General features: G+C 40.0%; 1 protein-coding gene across 3 annotated transcripts in view; it reads right to left on the bottom strand.

Annotated features, from left to right (window-relative positions):
• The window catches only part of CRYBG3 (crystallin beta-gamma domain containing 3), a 139,836-nt gene extending 126,312 nt beyond the window's left edge, over positions 1 to 13,524 (bottom strand). Inside the window, exon 1 of one of the 3 annotated variants that reach the window (XM_040484264.1) lies at positions 13,181 to 13,524. In XM_040484264.1, coding sequence (XP_040340198.1) covers positions 13,181 to 13,329 — 149 coding nt within the window. In that variant the 5' untranslated portion in view covers positions 13,330 to 13,524. The remainder of the gene's footprint in view (positions 1 to 13,180) is intronic. The other 2 variants (XM_040484266.1, XM_040484267.1) reach the window with 2 other exon arrangements.
• Positions 13,525 to 22,589: the final 9,065 nt, after the last annotated feature.

Genomic DNA, 22,589 nt, shown 5'->3' with positions numbered 1-22,589 from the left:
TGATAAACAATGGTTTGAGAGCCTCTATTCTTCAGCAGAAGCCAACAAATGAGAGTTGTACAGGGAGGAGAATGATCCAGTCTGAGGGAGCTCCACTTAATATTATTTAAATGTGTTCAGTGTTGATAGTTAAAGGGTAGGTATCAACTACTTAGAAAACTCAAGTCATGTACAACACTACCCATTTTCCAACAGCCATGCCCTGCAGAGCTCCTGGCCCCAACCAAGAGCTGTTGCCCAAATGGGTACACTGGCCATCGCAAGTGCAAAGTGGGACCAACAAGAAAATATACCCTTCGTGGGGCAGCTGGGTGGCTCAGTCAGTTAAACGTCCACTCTTGATCTCGGCTCAGGTCATGATCTCACAGTTTGTGAGTTCGAGCCCTGCACTGGGCTCTGCAGGGATGTCTCAGAGCCTGCTTGGGAGTCTGTCTCTCCTCCGCCTCTGCATGCATGCTCTCTCTCAAAATAAATAAACTTTAAAAAAAAAAATAAGAAAAGAAAATGTACCCTTCTTTTAGGTGTATACCACAGACTGAAGAATAAGGGATGCTCCTGGGCCTCTTCCAGGCTCAGTTCCTCATGTGGTAGGAATGCAACTTCCTAGATGGTCAAGGGATAGACATGCGGGGACAGCACACAGACTCGGAGGACTGGGTGGAGGCACAGTGAGGGAGAGTAAGGCTCTTCACGCCACCCCTCCTAGAGCACAGCTGCTGTGTATTGCCTCTTACTCTGCCTTTTCTCTCACAGATCATTCCTGTGGCTGTATCAGAAAAACCTGGAAATGTCAAAGAACTGAATACAACTTCCATAACAGTCTTTTGGAGGCTTGCCCACTTTTCTACGGATGCAGAAGTCTATGATTTCTTGCCATTTTCAGAAAGAAGGTAACATTTCTCGCTGAAGACATCACTGGCGGTAATTCTGAGCATATCCCTAAACACAAAGCCACTTAATAAAACGTAGTCCCCAATTTGGGAATGCCCTATACATCTAAACAGCCTCTCCCCAGCCCCGCCCCCGCCTGGATCCACTGTCCACAGGAACTTCTCACCATCCCTAGGGAATTAAGGATTTTTTTTTTTCTCCCTTCTCTTTCTCTCCATCCCACTCAGCCTCATGCCACCTGAAATTATCTTCTGATTTTCACTTCCGCTGTATGGTGTAATGGTCTGCAGTAGAGGAACCAGCAAGGTTAAGGACACAGAAAGACAGTCAAGGCAAATCTATTGTTTTCTCCTCCTTCGCTAACATAAAACTCTCCTGATCCACTAAACAGCATCCCCCTCTCCACCACAGCTCCATCAGGCCTCCCTGTCTGGCATGTTATTTATTATTCCTCACCTCAGAGCCCACTTGACATAAGTACTGTGATGAAACTCCAGAAGTGGCCAGAATCTGGCCTTCCTTTGAAATGTGATCAAGTCATACTCAGTCCTCCGGGCATGACTTTACCTTGGAGAATTATATGAAAAAATAGTACAGAACAAGAAAGGGTCTTTTACCTATCCATACCCTTTTCCTATGGTCATTGGTAGCAAAATGCTTTGCAAAAACTCAAAATGGACAGATGTCTGTTTCAGGGACAGCACTTTAGGGACAAAAGGCACTTCAGTCAAAATGTACCTTCCTGGACTGGATTTTTCAAAGACATAAAATGAAAGAGTCAGACCAGCTCTCTGCCAGATCTAAAATCCCATATGAATCTCCACTGGCAGCGAGAATGGAAAAAGAAACAGGTAGGCTAACCTTGAAGTTTCTGTGGTGAAGGAAGAGACAGACTCTAACTAAGAAACCAACTCGGTGACAAAATTAATACCAGAACATTGTAACAAAGAGGCAGAAACTTCTACAGTCCTTATTTCAAATCTACTGAAACCACCTAGGGGCCTGTCCTGTATTCCCTTGGGCTCCACCCTCTCAGCCCTCACGTGGGGTCCTTAAATACAGTATAGGCTTTTATTCCCACAAACTCTCAAAGGGTCTGCTGCTGCCCTGGGAGCATCTACACTCCTTGGAAGTTTTTTCTTACAGATACAGCTTCACACCAGAAGCGTGGAGTTCTCTTTTTTCAATATTATACCGCAGGCATATTATGGATTAAACCAACTTGTGTGCCCTGGCCTGGAGCCGCATCCAACATTTCCAACCTAGCTTCTATGGGGATAAAGACAGAGCTCCACATGGACAATTTACAAACAACCATCTGGAAAACCATCCATTCATAAACAGTGTCTGCCAGCAGTAGAGTAGTACTTGTATTTTTTTAATGACCATTAACAGAATATAAAACAGGTGGTTATGGCACTATTTCTGGGCTTCAAATTAAAAGGTAACTAAAAGCTGCCATTTTAAGGCAGTCGAACAGCATGTATTTTAGTTCAAACATCTGGCATTTGAATTTCAGAACTCTTTGGAGAAAAACCGGGAAAGGGAGGAAAGGTAAGACATGATTATGAAGCTCTGTCGCTTTACCATCTTAGACTCTTGTGACAGTCTTTTCCCTATCATGTCAGCCTTCTCCTATTGTTTATGTAACTACCTGGAAGCTGCTTTATGTCCGGTCTCCCTGCTCATGCCCCCCAAAACAAGACCCTTTAGTTTAATCACAGGCTACAGAGAACGTTGGTATGTTTGATGTGTACCTGAGCTGTCTATATGTGACTGTATTAGTAACTGTTCTACTATCCCAAAGTCCTTGACCTCATATCCTTCAGATTCTGAACATTTGTAATCTACCTCACATGAATCAACACCCTCCATCTTTTGCTGTGACATGAACTCAAAACAGGGTTCTAGCTGCCCTCTAAAACAGGCATCCGTTCATGTAGTATTCATCACACTGTCCTAAGGAAGGGGCACTGGAGGTTCAAGGCCAGGTGAGACTGTGCCTTCCCAGAGCCTGACCTCATCTCCAACTCAAACTCTTTCTCACTGCAAATTCTTCCAGACATCAATAAACCAACAACCTTTGTGAGAATATATAAACACATGCACACATATAAACCTATGCCCAAATGATACTTTCTAAAAGTAAACATCATCTCAACTCCCTACCTTGGCCTATCTCCTCTGGCCCTGACTCCCCATGTCATTGACAGCTGCTTTCTCTTCTGTTCTGTTGTCTCTGCTCTCACTCTAGCATCTGTCCCAACATGATACTACCCCCAGGCCCCTGGAACTGGCTGTTCCCTCTGCTTGGAAAGTTCTTTCCTTAGATTTGTTCCCCACTCCCAAGTAGCATCGAGGTCCTTTGCTTAAGTGTTACCCAAGAGAGAGGACTTTCATGACCATCCTATCTACACCTCACTCCAGACCCACTACCTCCATCATGTCCCATACCCTCACCCTGACCATTATACATTACAGAATTTGTTAATTTTCTGTCTTCTCCCATTACAGTGCAAACCCCACATAGGCAGAGAGGCACATTTAGATATTCAAACTGAATTCTGAAAAGTGATGATAACACTCAGATTTTTGAAAGGACTAAATTTAAAATTATTTTTGTAATTTATATAAATATATATACTATTGTAGAAAATGTTAAAGAATTATGGTTGAGTGGAAAAAAATAAATTTCAAAATCCTGAAGAGAACTTCCACTTTTTGTAAAAATATGTATATATGTGTAAATGCACACTGAAAATGATCTGAAAGGATAGTATGTGTATGTTTGTTGGTAGGGTTATGAGTTGTTTCTTCTTTTTGATTTTCTTATAATTCATCATACCTGTTTTAAAAAAGTATATATTACTATTAAAAAGACAAAAAAATGCAAAGTATTATAGTGATTGTGAAAAGCAAACAAATGGAAGTTAGTGAAAATGAATTCAGAATAGACAAATAACAAAATGCTAATACTACAAATATTACATAATGATAACTTATTTGTATCATAATATATAGGAGATCCTTATTTGCCTTCCTAAAACAATGAAATAATCAAAATTATTACAAGACACATTTCCAGCTTTGACTAATAGAGCGCAAGGCCACCCCTCCAGCGAGGGTACACTCCTTGGTGATCTGACAAGACAAGGAAGTCTGAGAATCTGTATCTCACCTAACCTGTCTCCACTTAATAGAATGGAAAATTGAGAGTATTTCATTTCTTGTCATAAGCATGGTAATTATAAAAAAAAAATATGATCTGCCACTAAGGTAGTATCTACATTATATATAAATCTTAATACAAAGAATAAAGCACAAACTTCTAACATATATCTTTAGAAATTATATGAAACTACTATTTGTGAGGGTACTCAAATGCCATTTTCACAATTTCTGGTACTGCCATTTGTGCTACTTGTCATAAGGAAGATATAAAAGCTAGTGTGTTGTATTATGAAACCAAAATTGTATTTCATAAAAATCTCAATATTGGCTTTTGATTTTATTCCAAAATCAACAATTATATTGGCTGAATGAGTAAAGGAAGTAGGAAGAGGTATAAAATAGCTAAGTCCTCATCTACCATAACCAGAAGTCAATATAAGTTATCTAAAGTTTAGAACTCAAGAAAGAACTGTAAGGCACTGTTCAGACACATGTCCAAAAATACCAAAAGAAACAGCTTAAACAAGATTAGAAGTTTCCTCTAAAAAGTGTGGCAAGAAAGGGCCCACACTTGTTAAATGCTCCTATAGCCTTGACTGGCACCTTGGTGCTCATCTTTTTTTTTTTTTTCTTTTCTTTAAAGGAACATATTTTTTTAATGTTACTTTTGAGAGACAGAGAGACAGACAGATAGACAGACAGACAGGATGAGCAGGGGAGGGGCAGAAAGACAGGGGGACAGAGGATCCAAAGTGGCCTCTGCTCTGACAGCAGAGAGCCCAATGTGGGGCTAGAACTCACTAACCGCGAGATCATGACCTGAGCTAAGTCCAACGCTTAACCCACTGAGCCACCCAGCAGCAACACCCCCTCCATACTCTGCCCTGGGTACTTAATTTAAGGGAAGAAAGATTTGTGCTATGTCTGCCTTCCCCACAAAACTGCATGTGTATTCTGAACCAAAGACCATGTTGTAGCATGTTCAGTTCTGGATTCCCAGAACCTAGCACAGTGCCTGGTATGAGGGGTAAATGAATTCTTGGTAAACACTGGTGAAAACACATTTTCATACATGACCTTTCCAGTAAAACAAAAAGTCGTCCTAATATACAGGCATCCTCGTTTTGTACACTTATTATTCTGTGGAGTTTGGGCTCATATGCTAAATCTGGAGATTTAAACCTCATATGCTAAACCTTAGAGATGAGGGCCTGCCTCAATTTTTAACAAGACTGAAAGTGTGAATGAAATGCTAGGGTCATACTGTTACTCTAAGTATATGACAGGTGATCTCACGAAAATGAGTTGGTATTTTTGAGGCTCTGTTAATTCCACCCAGTTTCACATTATTGATTCATAATATACAAACCTCATTCATAAAAAGTGTCAAGATATCAAAGCTCTCTGTATTAAAATATTACTTCTATATATTTATAGCCTTAATTATAACTTCTCTCATTTGAATAAGTTAATGTAGTTCATGCATTTTTTGGAAAATCTCTGCCAAGTCAGGATCCTAAATTTTCTTGATTTTTTTCCCCTCTTTTATACCCAGATATCCACCAGGTCTTAAACTAACCTTACTTCCCCTGAAATAGGTAATTCGCATAACTTTTTTATGTATAAAAAAAGATATAAAATGAAGATTCCTTCCTGTTCCTCATTCCCTGAGTCACTTTTCCATCTCCCCTAGTTAACCCCAGTAACAGACTTATTTCACACTCCCCCACTTTTGATACAGGAATGGGAGCATACCACACACAGTGATTTCCAGCTTTTTTTTTTTTTTCCTTAAAATCTTGGAGATATTCCTTTATCAGTACATAAAATGCTTTGTCATTCTTTTTGGCAGCTGTGTAATATTCTATTACATTGTTGTACCCCATGTAACAATTTTATTTTTTTCCTTTTGCTATGAAAGCAACACTGCAGTGGCTAACTTTGCAAAGACAGCATTGGGTCTGTTTGCAAACTGTACATGTCTAAGGGAATTCCTACAGGGAAGTGCTGGGTCACAGTATGTGAATCCAGAATACTGAGAGAACCTTCCAGTTTATCCTCCCACCAGTCACTACTTCCAGTTTCCCCACATCCAACTCGTTTGCTTATCAATTAGGGAGAATACGGTATCTTGCTGCTACACGTTCAGTTTCTATGTCTTTTGAAGATGGACCCTTTTCAAGTGTTTAAATATATATTTATAATTTGTATAAATACATACATTTGTTTTCCTTTTCTCAACTGTCAGGACCATAAACTCTTTATTGTACACAGCACTAACCCAAGCCATCTGGGCAGACATCCAGCTGCATGCCATTGTCTTTTATTTCCATTCAAAACCATTTTCTAAGGCCAGCTTTCTTTTATAGGTCTTCCTAAGTTAAGCAGAGGAAGCAATCACATAATGCAGCAGGCTCTGAATTCAGGAAGAGAATCTGACTCTGACTCCACCACAGATGCTGTGAGACTTCTGATTAACTGCTGGACCTCTCCAAACCTTAAATTATAGATCTGTAAGACAGAGTAAAAATACCTCCTCTCTCAAAGGTTGCTAAGGATTAAATGAATGTATGTATTTAAAGCCCCAAGCACAGGCCTTGGGTCTGATTATGGCCTTAACAAAGGGTGGTTTAGTTTTGTCATCACTAATCTGTCGAGCAAAAAAACCCACTTGACTCAACAGTTGTTTCACTGCTTTGGGATACCTGAAATTAAATACCCCCAGGGATGACACATTGAGGGATAGTCCTGATGGAGTTGTACCACCGGCCATTCACAACTGCCACCTAAATATTATGAATGAGTTATTTCTGGGGTGCCTGGATGGCTCAGTTGGTCAAGCATCCGACTCTAGATTTCGGCTCAGGTCATGCTTTCACAGTACATGAGATCCAGTCCTGCATTGGGCTCCTCACTGACAGTGCAGAGCCTGCTTGGGATTCTCTCTCTCCAACTTTCTCTGCCCCTCCTCTGTTCTCTCTTGTGCACCCTCTCTCTCTCAAATAAACTTAAAAAAAAAAAAAAAAACTTTATAAAAAAAAAAGAATGAGTTATTTCTGGCAGCAAAACTTCAACTTGTTTCTCTATCGACACTAAGTAAGGATCTCCAGTCACATGAAATGTTAATGCCCGAAAGGATGTACTTTTCTGGCTCCATTTGGAACTTAACCAAACCTGTGAAGTCTAGGAAGAGCAAGAGCAACAGGGGAAAAGCATTCATCCTGCTGGTACAGTTACTGTCACATCTCCCCAGTATTGTTTGGCAAAGGATGCTAAAGAAACCATGCTCAGAAAAGTTAATTAATGTGGGAAGATATCTTGAAAGCCCAGGTAAAGCTCTCATACAATATATGACAGTCATGAAACAGCAAGTGTATTCTGAACCAAACAGGTCGCATGCACATATATATGTCAAAAACATTTTTAGCTTATAATGAGCTCATCTTGAGACCAGAGATGTCTGTGTTTATCTCCTCTGTTAATTTATGCAATCTTTGAGGGTAGTTTTGGTCATTCATCTTTATCCCCACTGCTTAATAGCATTATCTCACACATAGCAGCCCTTCAAATTTATGGAATGAACAGATATTTTAAACTTTTAAACTTTTAAATAAACGATATTTTAAACTTTTATTTCATGCTGATCTTCTCTTTTCAGGAGAAAGCCCAGATTATTTTCCTGAATTTAAATTTACACCAACCTAAGTTTCCTTGCTACCATAACTGTATTAGCATTTCTGGCATATCTAGGCTGCAGTGTATTTCATTAGTACCCTAGTTGGGAAAGGAAATATTTTATCTTGAAGGGAATATTATTTTCCTCTTTGCAAAATTTGTTTTTATCTCTTTATATATTGTCCTCTGAGATGAAAATGCTATCAGTTTTCAATACAGTTAGAAGTTCTGATGATGTAAATTTATTGCTGGACAATGTGAAGTACTTGCAACTCTTAACACTGAGAGTGTACAACTAAGTTAGCTTACAAGGAATGCCCTCGCCAAGAAACAGAATCCTCAAATTAGGCATCTGGCAGACACCCTATTAAACCCCAAAGAGAGAAATTTCACTTGAAAGATGATACAGTTTCAACACCCTAACAATCTGTATTTCTACTCTGTCAAAAGTACCTTCTATGCTTTCACTCAACTTGGGAGTTCAACATTCTTAGAAAATACCGCTGAGGACTTCTGGAATTTTCCTGTCATCTTTACTACAATGGGTATGAACTACTGATGTGGTCCTTCAAGACCACACAGGTATCTCCTTATTCAACTAAACGAGTTACCAATTATTTTCTATAGTGCTTGCAAATCAGTGAAAATATAATCACCATGAAAATTCAGAGAACAAAGCTCCCTTTTCTCACATACTTGATGCTGTGGTCAACACTGGTTCCTTAACAGCCAAAAGCTCTCATGCATCAGGGGCACTACTGACATGTTTGTTTTTTATGAGAATATCTCCTGTACAAGTCATTAGCATCCTTGCTCCACCCACTTAACACCCTCAGCCATGGTGATGAGCAAAAATTCTCTAAACTTTAAATAGAGACCCAAACACTGTATAGAAATCTTTCAAGATGCCCCATGTGTCTAAATGCGCACTTCAGAGCTGCGGGAACACTGTACTACCTCTAGCTGAAAACCACTAGTAAGTGCTTCAATGTTCCATCAAGAAGTAGTGATTCACTCCTCACCTAAGCTGGGTAAACGGGACACCAAGATGAATAAGACACAGCCCCTGTCCTTGGTTTCTAGTGATTCTCTTACTTTCTATCAGTAACGATATACTGGAACACTGAAAGGAACAGCCAAAAAGAATCTATCTGAAATGGGCCACACTAACACTCATTCTGGAACAAAGTATGAAAAATTCCCATTGACTTACGTATGCAAATATGTTTTGAATGAGCATAGTTTAGAAGAGTGGGCAAAATGGTGTGGGGGAAAAAAACAACAACAGCTTTTAGAGTCGGAGAAACCTAAGTTCAAATCTCAACCTTGAAACTTATTTCTTCCATGATTTGGGCTAAATCATTCTTCACTGGGAGTGGTATCACTCTACCTCCTCCCATGCACCTGGGTGGAGGTGTTTGGAATATCCCGATGACTGGAGAATGCTACTGGCAATTAGTGGGCGGGGTCATGGATGCTAAATGTCCTGCAAAGGACAGCAGAGTCCAGTTCACCAAAGAATCCTTCCACCCAAGATGCCACCAGTGTTCACTACTAAGAACTCTCCACCCTCAGTTTTCTCAATTGTCAGAATAGTGATCAGTATACTAACCTTCAAAGTTGAGGGTGAGGTTTAAATGAGATGCTGCAAGTAAAAGTACCCAACCCAGCAATATGTGTACAGTCTGCCTTGATAAATGCTGTTCTCACCTTACTGCCCCCCCCTCCAGAGTTAAAATGTCACACAGCGTTGCTTTTAAATAGGTCCACCATGTGTGATACAGCAAAGAAAGGGAGTAATCATTTCCCCCCAAATGGAGAATATTAATAGGCAGGTATCCTCCAAATTTGACATTCTCACAGTATCTGTTTAACAGGCTTTCACATAAGTAGTCTAACCTTTAAATCAAGAGCCAAAATCTGACCTAGCTCCAATCCTTACTGCCTCTTTCATTCTGTCCCACTAATGTATATTAAATTATATAGTCCCCAACAGATCATAACCTCCTATAGGCTCTTGCTCAACCTAGAATACCTGTTCCCTATTTCTATCTTACTGGCTAAGTTCTCTTATTAAAACACTACTAATGTCTCCAAGAACCAGGTAACAATCCCTCAACCATTAAGGCCTCCCTGCTATCCCCTATCATTTTTTAATTATTTTCATTGTTTATTCATTTTTTGAGAGACAGAGTGCAAGTGGGAGAGGGGCAGAGAGAGGGGGAGACACAGAATCTGAAGCAAGCTACAGGCTCTGAGCTGTCAGCACAGAGCCCAAAGCGGGGCTTGAACTCATGAACTGTGAGATCATAACCTGAGCCTAAGTCGGCCACTTAACCGACGGAGCCACCCAGGCATCCCCCCCCCCCTTAACTTCTAAGGAGTTCTTTCCTTATGTGCTCATAAATTGGTTTAAATATTATAGCAGTGGTTTGAAATAACTGGGATACACAAAGCTCAGAGTTTTCAAGTTTCCTATGAAAACTTCAGTTACATTTTCCTATCTATATAATCTAAAATAAATATAAGCACCTCCTGGATCTGGTCACCCAAGAAGAGTACTAACAAGCAATTCAAGTGTCCACACCTGAATTTGCATATATAACAGCGTTGATGTTTCCTGACCTTCTTTAATTGCCTAAGGTTAATGAGAACAAAACAGCAGCAAACTCAATAAATAAATGATGTGTTCACACCAAATGAAACCCAAATAATTTAGAGCACACCATAAAAGCAAAGGCTTTCCTATGGTTCAAAAAAGGAAATATTAGAAAACCTGAATCATGGCATAATCACAGCAACCCCCAAGGACCCTGTGTTTGTCCCAGTTGGTACCATCTGCATTTTGTGAGGAGCCAAAAAAGTGTTTTCAGGATAATGCTTAAAAATTGACTCTTATTGGTCTTATGTTTAATTTTCATTCTGTTCTTAAGGAATTTATGTCCCATTTTATATTTGTACATGCCTACATTATGTAAATAAAATTCATATAAACATCACTGGTAGTGAAGAAAAGGAAACTATACAAGTTTCAAGTTTGACAGAATGCTTTTCATTTCGAGTACACTGAAAAATCAGAACGCAGATATTAACCCTTAATGTATGTTAAGGGGACTCAGAGTTGCAGGCACAGCGTTGGACTTAATACTTGTTCACTGAACGAAAAGTAGTTATGGACTTGGGGCAAGTTTCCTTAGCTCTGTTTTCTATAATAAAATGAGGACGCTAATCGCAAAGGTGTGTCCAACCTCAAGTGTAATATTTTTTAAGTACTTCTACAAATTGTTAAATGCTAAATACATGATAGGTGCTAATATTATTGTTTACAAGCGGTCTTTTCAGCTTCTTACAGTTCCTTGAGAGAAGGAGCCTTTTTCCAGGCATCTTTACATCCTTACCACGCCAAGCACTTACATGTCTGCTGCTGGGATTCCTCACCACCCATATAAAATCACCCGTATAAAAGGTAAACTGGGCTCCCATTAAAACTACAATTTTTTTGCTGCCTTTAAGAGCCAAAATGTCCCTTCATTTTGAAATAAGAGCACAGTGACAAACTGCAAATCTGTTTCCAAACTTGTAAACACCAGGGTGTTGTGTTACTAGGACACTGGGTACTACTAAGAGTTTCCATTTGTTTCATTAAACTTTCAATAAAGGCTTTGTATGTGTTTATATTCTTGAAAAGAAAGATTTAAGCTCATTTAAAACATAAAACGCCCACAGAAAGGATTATCTGCTATCCCCTTAACACTGGGAAAGTTCTACAAAGATGAAGACAAAATTAGTGTTCACATAAGCACTATTAAAATTCTCAGTGTCAAAAGGCCAGTGTGTGCCTATCTGGAGATAATGAGAATGGAGAAGCGCTAAGCAGACAAGAGGCCAGCTGCTAGAGTGGTTAGCTCCAGAGAGAGGAAATTAGATCTGAGAAATGCCTAAAAAGCCAAAACAGGGCAGGAAGGCAGGCAAAGTTTCAGCACAATTCTGTTCTGACCCTGAAGTTGGCCAGCCTATTCCCTTCTAACACTGACTCAAGTTTCCAACTTTTGCTAAGACTACTTGGGATTTCTTTTAAACACTGCTTTCGTACTATCCAACATTATTAGTGTCGTTGCAGTGATGGCAGGCACCTCAGGCTGTCTGCCCCCACCAGATCTGACACTCTGGTTGAGCCCCGTCAGACTTCGAAACTATTTTTAACTACTGTGTAACTATGAATTTTAAGTTCCCCCTTAACAGGGCCACAATAGCTGAAGCTTCCCAGGAAAATCTACCAATTACAGGAGCTGTCTTGGAAAGATGTGGCATTAACAAACATTCGTAATGGACACGTTTCAAAAGGAGGGAAACTGAGGCACACATAAGCGACTAGAACCAAATCACGAGACCTGAATACTAATGAAACCAGCTCGGTCACAGTTCTGCTTCCTATCCATTTTCCTCTGAAGTCCTCCACGAAGTCTTTAAAATCTGAAGTAAACACAGCTTTCTAGAAAGCGTCCTTCCAATCAAAAGGGATTACACTCTTCCGGTGCAGTTTGGAAGAGCAGAGACTATAAGCTTGTCTTCTCACCAAAAGCTTAAAACAGCGAGATGTATTTGACCCCTCTTCCCTCTGAGCAGAAAAAAGAGGCTCAGGAACGGGCATTTTACGGAGACCCGTCTAAAAAAAATAATCGATTTTACAGCAGGTGGAGGAACGAGGAAAGACTGCAGAGAAGGGGCACGTTATCCTTGCTGAAACCAAGACAGCTGAGTCCTGGTTTCTGGAATCTGTTGGCGAACTTGAGGCAGATGTTCCCAAAGAGACATGAGAAAGGGCGGCATCATTTAAATGTCCAGGCAAAATGGTAAATAAAACTAGCGAGGTTTTGTATTTTGACGAAGTCTTGGGAACTCGGTATCACATTAAAAAAAAAAAATCATTTTGAGGAAATTGAAACAGGATGGCAAAACATCTGAGAGGGTGGCGCTCCAACGCTTTACCTTTCCCCCACGAGTGGTTTCGGATGGCGCCCTCTCCGCCCCGGCTGGTGGCTCGGCTCGCTCACAACTGTTTCCCATTACTGCCGGCAGGACGCCGGGGGGACTCGCTTTTGCCACAGAACTTGGGAGCTCAGACGCCAGTGTGGAAGGGGAACAGAATCACGTTCCGGGAGGGGGAGTGGGAAGGAAGAGCGCCGCGCAGGCTGGGCCGGGTGGGAACGGGCTCCTCCGCGGGTCACGAACTTCACCCGGATTTACCCAAGGAAAGGGGAGTGAGGCGGCAAGGGGACCGGGCGAAGAGGAGGAAACTTTAGCAATGGAGAAAGGAGAACAGAAAGTGGCGAACGGAGCGCAGCCTGGCCCCAGAGCAGCTGGCTGCAGGCGGTCGGTCGGGCCAGGGGCCCCCGTCCGGCGAGTTCGCGCAGGACCCCCAGACGTCCCCCGCGGCTCCCACCTGGCGGCGCCCTGGCCTGGAGCGGGCGGCTGGCTCGTCCCCGACCTCTCCTCCTCGCCCTCTTCCTTGTCCCTGGAAGGGCTTCGGGGAGCGAAGAACCGGGAGAAGGTGTGCCAGGGGGCGCCGCCCCTCCTCCGGCCTCCAGACATGTCCCCTGCGCGGCTGCCGGTCCGGGGCGGTCCGCGGCGAACGGGTTTGGCGGTGTCCTACGCCGGGAGCCCGGCGTGGCAGGACCGGCGAAGGCAGGACAGACTGGGCGCGGGCAACCGGCGCGGCTCAGTCCATCCCGGGCGGGAGAGGCGCGGGCGCGATACGCACCCCGCGCGGCTGTTGCTAGCGCTGCACGCCGGCTCCTCCTCCCGCCCCCGACTAGCCCGCCCCCTGGGAGGAGCCAGAAGCCGCGGCACCGCCCCGAGTCTGGGCCCGGCGGGAGTCTGCGGGGCCCGCGGGGTCCCAGCTGGAGGCGGGAGCCTGAGATCCTGAGTGGGGTGAACGCGCAGCCTGGGACGCTGGGCTCCGGGTTTCCCGCCCAAAACAGTTAGGCTGTAGTCCTTTGGACTTTGCGCTCAGCTTTTACTCTGTATTACTGACTTTTCTATCCCTCAGGCAGTGAACGAAAACTGTACTCAGACTTTTAAAAGAAGTTGAACTCAAGTTTGTGACAACACCATGTAAACTGCGGTATCAGAGGGGCTTGGGCTTTTAGCTAGCAAACAGCTACTTCAAAAACACTTTCCACCAGGGCTGCAATAGAGATTACCCCATGGCGGGGTCCCAGAAGTGAAGGTGGGGCATAGGTGTCTGTGTAGGTCTGTCAACTCTTTTCTTGTTCAGTTACCTTATGTGTGGAATAACTTTTCCTAACCCCGATGCGCCTTAAATTTCTCACACTCCATGTTATATACGACTCTGAGAACCGTCTTGCAAAAACGACACTGATAAAAACGTGACTTAAATTTCTAAGTGTTTGTTGTTGAAATATATTCTACAGTGGTTACACAGACGTCACTGAAATCTGGAAACCAGTCTTTAAGATGGCTCAAAAACAAAAACAGTCTAAATACAGTAGTATGGAATTTATTAGTTTTTTTTTTATGTTTTACATACAGAAAGCCCTACATAATTAATGTATACATCTTGATGAGTTTGGAGATAAACGCACTCCTGAAACCATCATCACAATCTATGCCATAAACCACCAGAAGTTTCCTCTTGCCTTCTTACTATTTGATAACACTTTAACATACAACACAACACAAAAACTTCTTAGGAATTTTTTTAAGTGTACAATACAGTATTGTTAACTATAGGCACAATGCTGTACAGTAGAACTCTAGGAAGTACTCATTTTTCATAACTGAAACTTTGTACCCTTGAAGAGCTCTGTTTCCTCCTCCTTGCAGCCCCAGGGGACCACCATTCCCCTCTACTTCTATTAATTTGGCTATTTTAGATTCATCATATAAGTGTTATCCTGTAATATTCGTTCTTATGTGTCTGACTTATTAATACAGTAGATAGATATTCTTTTATTTTTATATCCTAGTAGCTAGCAGAGTGGCTAACATTGAGGCTCATTCACCGCAGGTATTTTGGTTTTGTTTACTCGTTTCTAAACTAAATTGCTCCTGAGATGGTGTAGAAATATTTACAGACATATTTACAAAGAATCAGACCTTTACTTGTATAAAAATTATATACCAGTAAATGAAATGTCCCAGGCAGTTTTGGCTTGGGAAGGGGAAGGAAGGTACCTTGGGGGTTATCCCTCCTCTAGCTTTGGGGTGCTGGAGAAGGTTGTTTATGAGTAAGTTGGACATCTATAAGCCCTGGTCATTTCTGCATCAGCTGGTGGCTGTTGAGCCTCTCTGCCTTCCCCCAGCGGTCTCCTAGAAGCACTCTAACCCCTCCTAACTGCAGCAGAGCCCAAGGCACTCACCCTAATTTGTTCTAGCTTTGATTTAACCCACCAAAGTTAAATCAGCCCAGTTTCCTTCAGCTGGATTCAGACTGACCAGTGCTTTCTCATTGGAAATATTTCCTCCTTTTCTGTGAGTCTGAGAAAATAGGGAAAAGCTGGAATAATACATAGGCCAAGTAAAGTTCCCAATTCTAACTTATCATTTGAGCAGAGAATCTCCATTAAATGCCAATTTACCAGAAAGCCCAGATGACATGAGAACAAAGAGAGTATGAAGCAAACTGTTCCCTCCAGCTAGAAGGCCCAGAGAATGATTTATCTCCCCAAAGGAATGTTAAGTGAGTACCAGATGTGTCCCCAACTTGTACTGTGAAAAGCAGGCCCTATACCCTAATGTCCACGCAGTAGGTAGATTGTTTGGAAGTCTTTCTGGGGATAGAAGTGGGTGGGATCCAGCAAGATTTAGTACTGAATTATGGTTTTAACTAACAATAGCTTTCTAAGAATAAGAATTTCTCTGAAAAATAGCTGTCAAGGAAAATACAGTGACAGTCCTATTTCTGCATTAGCCACTATCCTCGGTAAGTGAGAAGGCATCAGAATTGTAATGTGTAAACTCCTTCATAAAAATTTTCTACAGTGTTGGTGATGATAGGATAAGTAGTGGAAATAATGCTAATGTTCATCCAAATAGAATCCCTTGTATTAATGAACAGCTTGTAAATGTATAAGATAGTATAGATGTTATTAGAGGCCCCTAAAGTGAACATTTGGGCCAATATAGATCTATGATACTTTTATTTTTTCTCAAAAGCAACTCCTTTATGAAGGAAACAATATCTAATGATACTCTAATCTACATTCTATGGAGGAACAAAGCAGCACTTTGAATGAATTGTAAATATAAATGGTGCCTGGCTCCATTAAGGCAAGCTTTGTCAATGCAAGATTAGTTTAAAGCCATAAAAAAATGACCCTAGGGGCGCCTGGGTGGCGCAGTCGGTTAAGCGTCCGACTTCAGCCAGGTCACGATCTCGGGGTCCGGGAGTTTGAGCCCCGCGTCAGGCTCTGGGCTGATGGCTCAGAGCCTGGAGCCTGTTTCCGATTCTGTGTCTCCCTCTCTCTCTGCCCCTCCCCCGTTCATGCTCTGTCTCCCTCTGTCCCAAAAATAAATAAACGTTGAAAAAAAAAATTTTTTTAAAAATGACCCTAAATTTTCACTGACTTACTTTTCTAATATTTATCAGTTCTTAGATATCCTACATCCTGATATTCTGACTCATATTAACAAATTTCTGAGTACTAAGTTCTAACATTATATTAGGAAGTCTGTACAAATGAATTTTAGAGTTGCAAGGATGATAGAGATGAAAATTTAGCACAGTTCATTCACTCATTCAGTTCCATTTAGTGAAGGCCCACTGCAGAAGCATATTCGTTGTGAAGCTGATGAAGCTGAAGCCTCAAGACTCCTCACTAGCACAGTCTCTTCCAATGTGAACTCAGGAATGGGATCACATGGTCATGTGTTTTTTTGTGAAATTTATACAAGTAAATATTTTAACTGCAATTGATTAAGACACAATCTTTCCACTTGGGATTCCCACACCCCTACCCCCATCATTACACTTCTCCTAAAATCAGTTGATGTTGGATTTATTGGGAACATTTTGGCATCTTCTAGGGAATTTGAGTTGGATATACATTCAGTTTGGATTTAGTGATGTATATTTATCTGATTGTCAGTGTGTCCAAAATTTAACTAAATTACAGCTTAAATTCCAGTTTGTCCATTGTGCAACTCACCAAGCATTATAGCCAACATGCAGGAATAGAGGTCTTATCAAGATATAAACGTGAGGTCCCTGATGTTGAAAATGTGTGGGTAGTAGAGGTGAAACAAGATTTGAAATGTACAATAGGAAAAAGGGAATGTGGAAAATTATTCCAGGCATCAGAAGACAAAATACAAGAAGAATCACTTCCAATTGATGTGATTTCTGTCATAGCAGTAATATGTTCAATACTGCAGTGTATATAATTTTTATAACTGTTAATATATCAAACTTTTTTTTGAGGGAGAGAGCATGAGTGAGGGAAAAGGGCAAAGGGAGAGAGAGAGAGAATCTTCAGCAGGTTCCATACTCAGCACAGATTCCAATGTGGGGCTTGATCCTGAGCCGAAATCAAGAATCGGATGCTCAACCAACTGAGCCACCCAGATGCCTGCATCAAACTTTTTAAATGAAAATCATGTAACATAAAATTTATCAGAATTCTTCTTTGTAGGGCACAAACTTGTCACAGCACTACCGTGAGTGTGTGAGAGTGTTGCATGTTTACATACCCCTCCAATCAATAATACACTCAACCAGATGTATAGAAAGTGATATTAGAAAAACAATGTTAGTAGAACATGTGACTCTTGATCTTAGTTGATAGAGCATGTGACTTTTGATTTTGGGGTCATGAGTTTGAGCCCCATGGTGGGTGTAGACATTACTTTGAAAGTTTTTTAAAAAAAGAAAGTCATTGTCATATGAAAGACTATCAAAGGGTATACTATTGGGGTGCCTGGGTGGCTCAGTTGGTTGAGCATCCAGCTTCGGCTCAGGTGGTGATCTCGCGGTTTGTGAGTTCGAGCCCCGCCTCGGGCTCTGTGCCGACAGCTCAGAGCCTGGAGCCTGTTTCAGATTCTGTGTCTCCCTCTCTCTCTGCTCCTCCCCTGCTCATGCTCTGTCTCTCTCTCTCTCAAAAACAAACATTAAAAAAAATTCAAAGGGTATACTATTAAAAATAAAAGAAAAAAAGTATTAAAGAGGTATGCCAAGCAATGGAAAAATATATTGGTTTTCTAGACTTTGTGATTTAGTATTGTTGACTTTTTAAAATTGGTAATTTGCATGATTTATTTTTTCATCCATTTCTATATCTAATTTTCATTCTTAATTTTAAATCATTTTTCTTTTTTTTTTTAATTTTTTTTCAACGTTTATTTATTTATTTTTTTGGGGGGGGGGACAAAGAGAGACAGAGCATGAACGGGGGAGGGGCAGAGAGAGAGGGAGACACAGAATTGGAAACAGGCTCCAGGCTGTGAGCCATCAGCCCAGAGTCCGACGCGGGGCTCGAACTCACGGACCGCGAGATCGTGACCTGGCTGAAGTCGGACGCTTAACCGACTGTGCCACCCAGGCGCCCCAAATCATTTTTCTTTAAAAAGGACCCATCAAGTTGTAAAAATCTTCAGATACCTCAGAACCTCTGTCCCTAAGTGCCAAACTATGTGTCAGATGCATGCTTATTCTTAGAGATACTAAGATGAGTAAGATACTTTCCTTCAAGAGGCAAGTTTGATAGGAAAAACAGATGAGCAAAGAGGGTATAATAGGGAAATCTTTCTGTGAGCATACATATAGGATGGACCTCCATTATACTCTATAAGTTTCCAGCATGGTTCATAGAGGAAATGACTCTCAGCATGCTCTCTTACCTCCTGCGACCACCATGACTCCCACAAAAAGAATGCACTTCAGTAGCTTATTTGATACAGGAGAAAACCTGAAGCTCTTCACATGGTGATTCCCAAAGCATAAGCACTAAACTCAAAAGTATGAGAATAGACTAAAAGTGCTGATCCCTGAAGCATTTAAATAAGGATGCAAGTGTAGTTTAGAAATGCTAAGCTTTTTGTTCTGAAAAGTCCACCAGAGGGATAAGCTTCGGTATATATCTTAGAGCACAGTATTTACTATGTGGCAGGTGGCCCAGGAATATTAAGACAGCTGTCAACATCAAGGAAAGCACCAGCCCATGAAAAGCAAGCAGATGGATTGGGGCACTTCGCTAGCTGTCTCCTAGAATAATAGCTGTGCATGGCCAAATGAGGCAATGTCATGCTGCCCAGGGCAGCAAAAAGCTATTACTGGATATAAGCGCTCAATTAGGAGATGGGGCGGGGGAATATCCTCCCATTTCCTTTGTTTGCATAGCTCAAGTTTTCATTAAGAACCACAACAGCAAATAAGAAAGTGGGGGGGGGGGGGGGAGTGATGGGCGGGGAGAATAACGCTAGCATTTTGCATTCTGTTATATTCTGATTATCATGGTTTGTAACATGGGAAAATGCCTCAGTCTTACTGCTTCAATGGGAGCAGATGGTGAAATTTTTAAGTAATTGGTTATTCAGACTTCTAGGGGATGCATGAAGTTTTATTGTATTGTTTGTCTGGTTTTTATTTCTAGAACATGTGGAGATTGAGATCTTTCAAACACATATCTTTCAAGTTTAAAGTGAGATATGTTAGTCTGACCTAAATTACATTTACTCTTTTCTTCTCTTGATAACAATTGCAAAGAGAAATGAATTCTTTATAAAAATATAACATTAACAATTCAATATTTATTTCTCAAGCAGTGCCAAATTTGGTAATACTAAACCATTATATTCTAAAAAGTATAAAAATAGAGGAATTTCTTTAGCAAACACAGATTGAGATGTATGTCAAAATAGCTATTCATATCAACTCAGTTTAATGTGTCTTTTGAGTTAAATGCTGTCTAAAATACAAAGTCATATGTAGAATATTAACTTTTATTAATGCAGCTTCAAAAGCATGGCACACATAATGGCTCAGAATAAGAATTTACTTGTATATGAAAACCCCATTTCCGAATATTGTTTTCCCTAATTATTTCATCTGAGTATATAAGTACTATATTGTGCATATCTGATATACAATTTTAAATGAACCTATTCTTTAAAAAATAATTATTTACAAATTTCTGGACTGCACTTATTAGTGTTGATTGCAAATTTTATTAGGGCTTCATGAAAGAAAGCTTTAGAGTAAAATGATAATCGGCTTGTGAAATGGATTTCACTTTTTATTTGCAACATACATGTCCTAGAGTTCTCTTACTATGGACATGTTGTTCCCAGTTTGACTTGTTGCAAATGGTTTGAAAACAAGACATAGAGGCAGCTGTTATTGTGAGCAAATGTTTTGATTAGAGAGAGAAAGCAGCTGGAAGTGATATATGCTGTCATATAAGATGAACCAGTTTTCACGTCAGGACTTTACCTAACCAAAATTGAGATTAGCATTACTTCATTTTCATGAATTTTCTTTGTATAGAATGGAATAGAAGTGTATCCACTTTGCGTATAACCTGGAGTGATAAAGTACTGAATATATCACTGAATATAAAGTTGACATACTTATCTATGAAAATCTTACATGATCCATTATGAAATAATATCATTGAAAAACTTTCAAAAAATTATTTAAAAATACTGCTTAATGTAGTAACAAAAAAATCTGTATGAAGCTTATAAAACTAAGTGTTACTGTAGTGGATAAAATTTTGATTTTTTAGAAATGTAGCAAGTACGAGGGTACCTGGCTGGCTAAGCCTGTGAAGCATGTGACTCTAGATCACATTGAGTTCAAGTGCTATGTGGGGTACAGAGATTACTTAAAAATAAAATCTTAAAAAAAAATTAATGTAGCAAGTACATTTCTCAATAACTCCACTTGTATTTTAAAAGATTTGTATAAACTCATCAAACTATAACTTAACTGGTTTTGCAAATAATTAACAAAAGCATTCAACATCAAATATTTCATTCAGTCTATCCTCGCAATTGAATTCCTTCCTCACCTCTTCCAGTCAACTTTTTACTGGTAAAGAGAAAAAGGAGTAACCTATGACAAAAGGTAAAACTGAATTCAAAAAGTTACAATAGGAATATTTTCACTCAAATATGGAAGTAAAATAATTGTCATAATTTCATATTAATAACCATCTTAAAATTGAGTCATGCCTGTATTCTATCTTCTACTTTTTGTTTCAGCTCCTCAAATAAGCACTTCTAGGTAGTCAGTTTCCATTATAAATCATTTGGCTTACTTCTCATACAGGTAAATGTACTGACATACTTTGAATGACCAAGTCTGGAAGACACTTAAATGACTGTTTTTTGAACCTCACAGTTGGTATTAAACTCCACTTCAAATGATCTATCATGTATATTATCAAATGAAGTAGCTGACCGCACCACAGTATAGAATTTGCCTCCATAAAATTATCAACCACCTGCAACCTGAGGGAAGGGGAAATTAACTTACTTATTTAAAATTCTGCCATTTTCATTCCAGTTCTTCCTACCACTTAAGTATATTCTATAGGTATATTTGGTCTGGATAGCTTAAATAAAACACAATCTAGCTTAGAAAAAAAATATCTTTAAAGAAAATGTAACAAGTAGCTATTTGTTGGCAAAACTCCTTAGTTGGTCAGGAAGGTAATCAGAGAACTTTAAAAAAAAAAAAAAAAAGGACATGTTTACTGAAAAGCCTGTTAATCAGTCTACATTTCAGAAACACAAAACAAAACCAAGAAAATAGAAAATTCTGAAATACATAAATAGAATTTAAAGATTATTGACCTAGTATTCATGACTCTAGTATTAGCTGCTTCAAATTTCCTTAGGAGAGTTGGTAGGAGAAATATACATTTAAAAAATAAAAGAAAATATTTCATTTACAAAGTTATTTTATAGTCTTCTGCCCATTCACTAACCTCTTATTAAATACTTCTAGGCCCTATGTTTGGTGACTGGAATCAACCATCAACAAGCTCAGTCTCTGAGATGGAAATAGAACTAAGCAAAAGTTACAAATTACAAGACAATGTGATAATAGAAACATGTACATGGGAAAAGGGACAAGAAAGTGCCTAACTGTATCACTTGGGCAGGCTGTACTTGGGGTCAAGGATAGATTTCACAAATCTCAGCTCCAGAAGTATAGATCATACAGTCCCACAACTACAACCAGTTTCATACACCTGTTGTTATATATTTATATTATAAATCTATGTTAGATAAAACTAGATACATTTATAATCAATTAAATTTACAATTAGATAAAATCTATATTAGATAACAAGCAATATTAAAGTCCATAGGAGTGTACACAATACTAGCCCAACAATGGACACATAATTAATATTTACTGTCTGATTTAGTGAGAAAACATTGCAGTAAATGAGTGCTACTACATTGTGAATCATCAAATACTATGTGTAACATAAGGATATTCAAAAGCTTTGGTATGTTAATATGAAACTACCTTTAAGTGAACTCTTTGCTACATTCTTTAAAATAATTGCATAATTGGGGTGGCTGGTGGCTCAGTCAGTTGAGCATCCAACTCTTGATTTCAGCTCAGGTCATGATACCAGGGTCATAGCATCAAGACCTGCGTTGGGCTCCATGCTGAACATGTAGCTTAAGATTCTCTCTCTTTCTCTCTCTCTCTCCCTCTGCCCCTCTCTCCCCTTGCACTCTCTCTCTCTCTCTCTCTCTAGAATAAAAACAAAAAGAAAAATTCGTAACAAATAAAATAATTACATAATTAAAAGTAAATGACAATGATAAGGTATGAGAAATATGCAGGTAGAGAAACTGCTACACAGATTCTA

The sequence above is a fragment of the Herpailurus yagouaroundi genome, unplaced genomic scaffold (assembly GCF_014898765.1).
Source record: "Herpailurus yagouaroundi ecotype Mexico unplaced genomic scaffold, PumYag 162, whole genome shotgun sequence".
NCBI lineage: Eukaryota > Metazoa > Chordata > Mammalia > Carnivora > Felidae > Herpailurus > Herpailurus yagouaroundi.
This window is presented reverse-complemented; position numbering and strand designations above follow the sequence as displayed.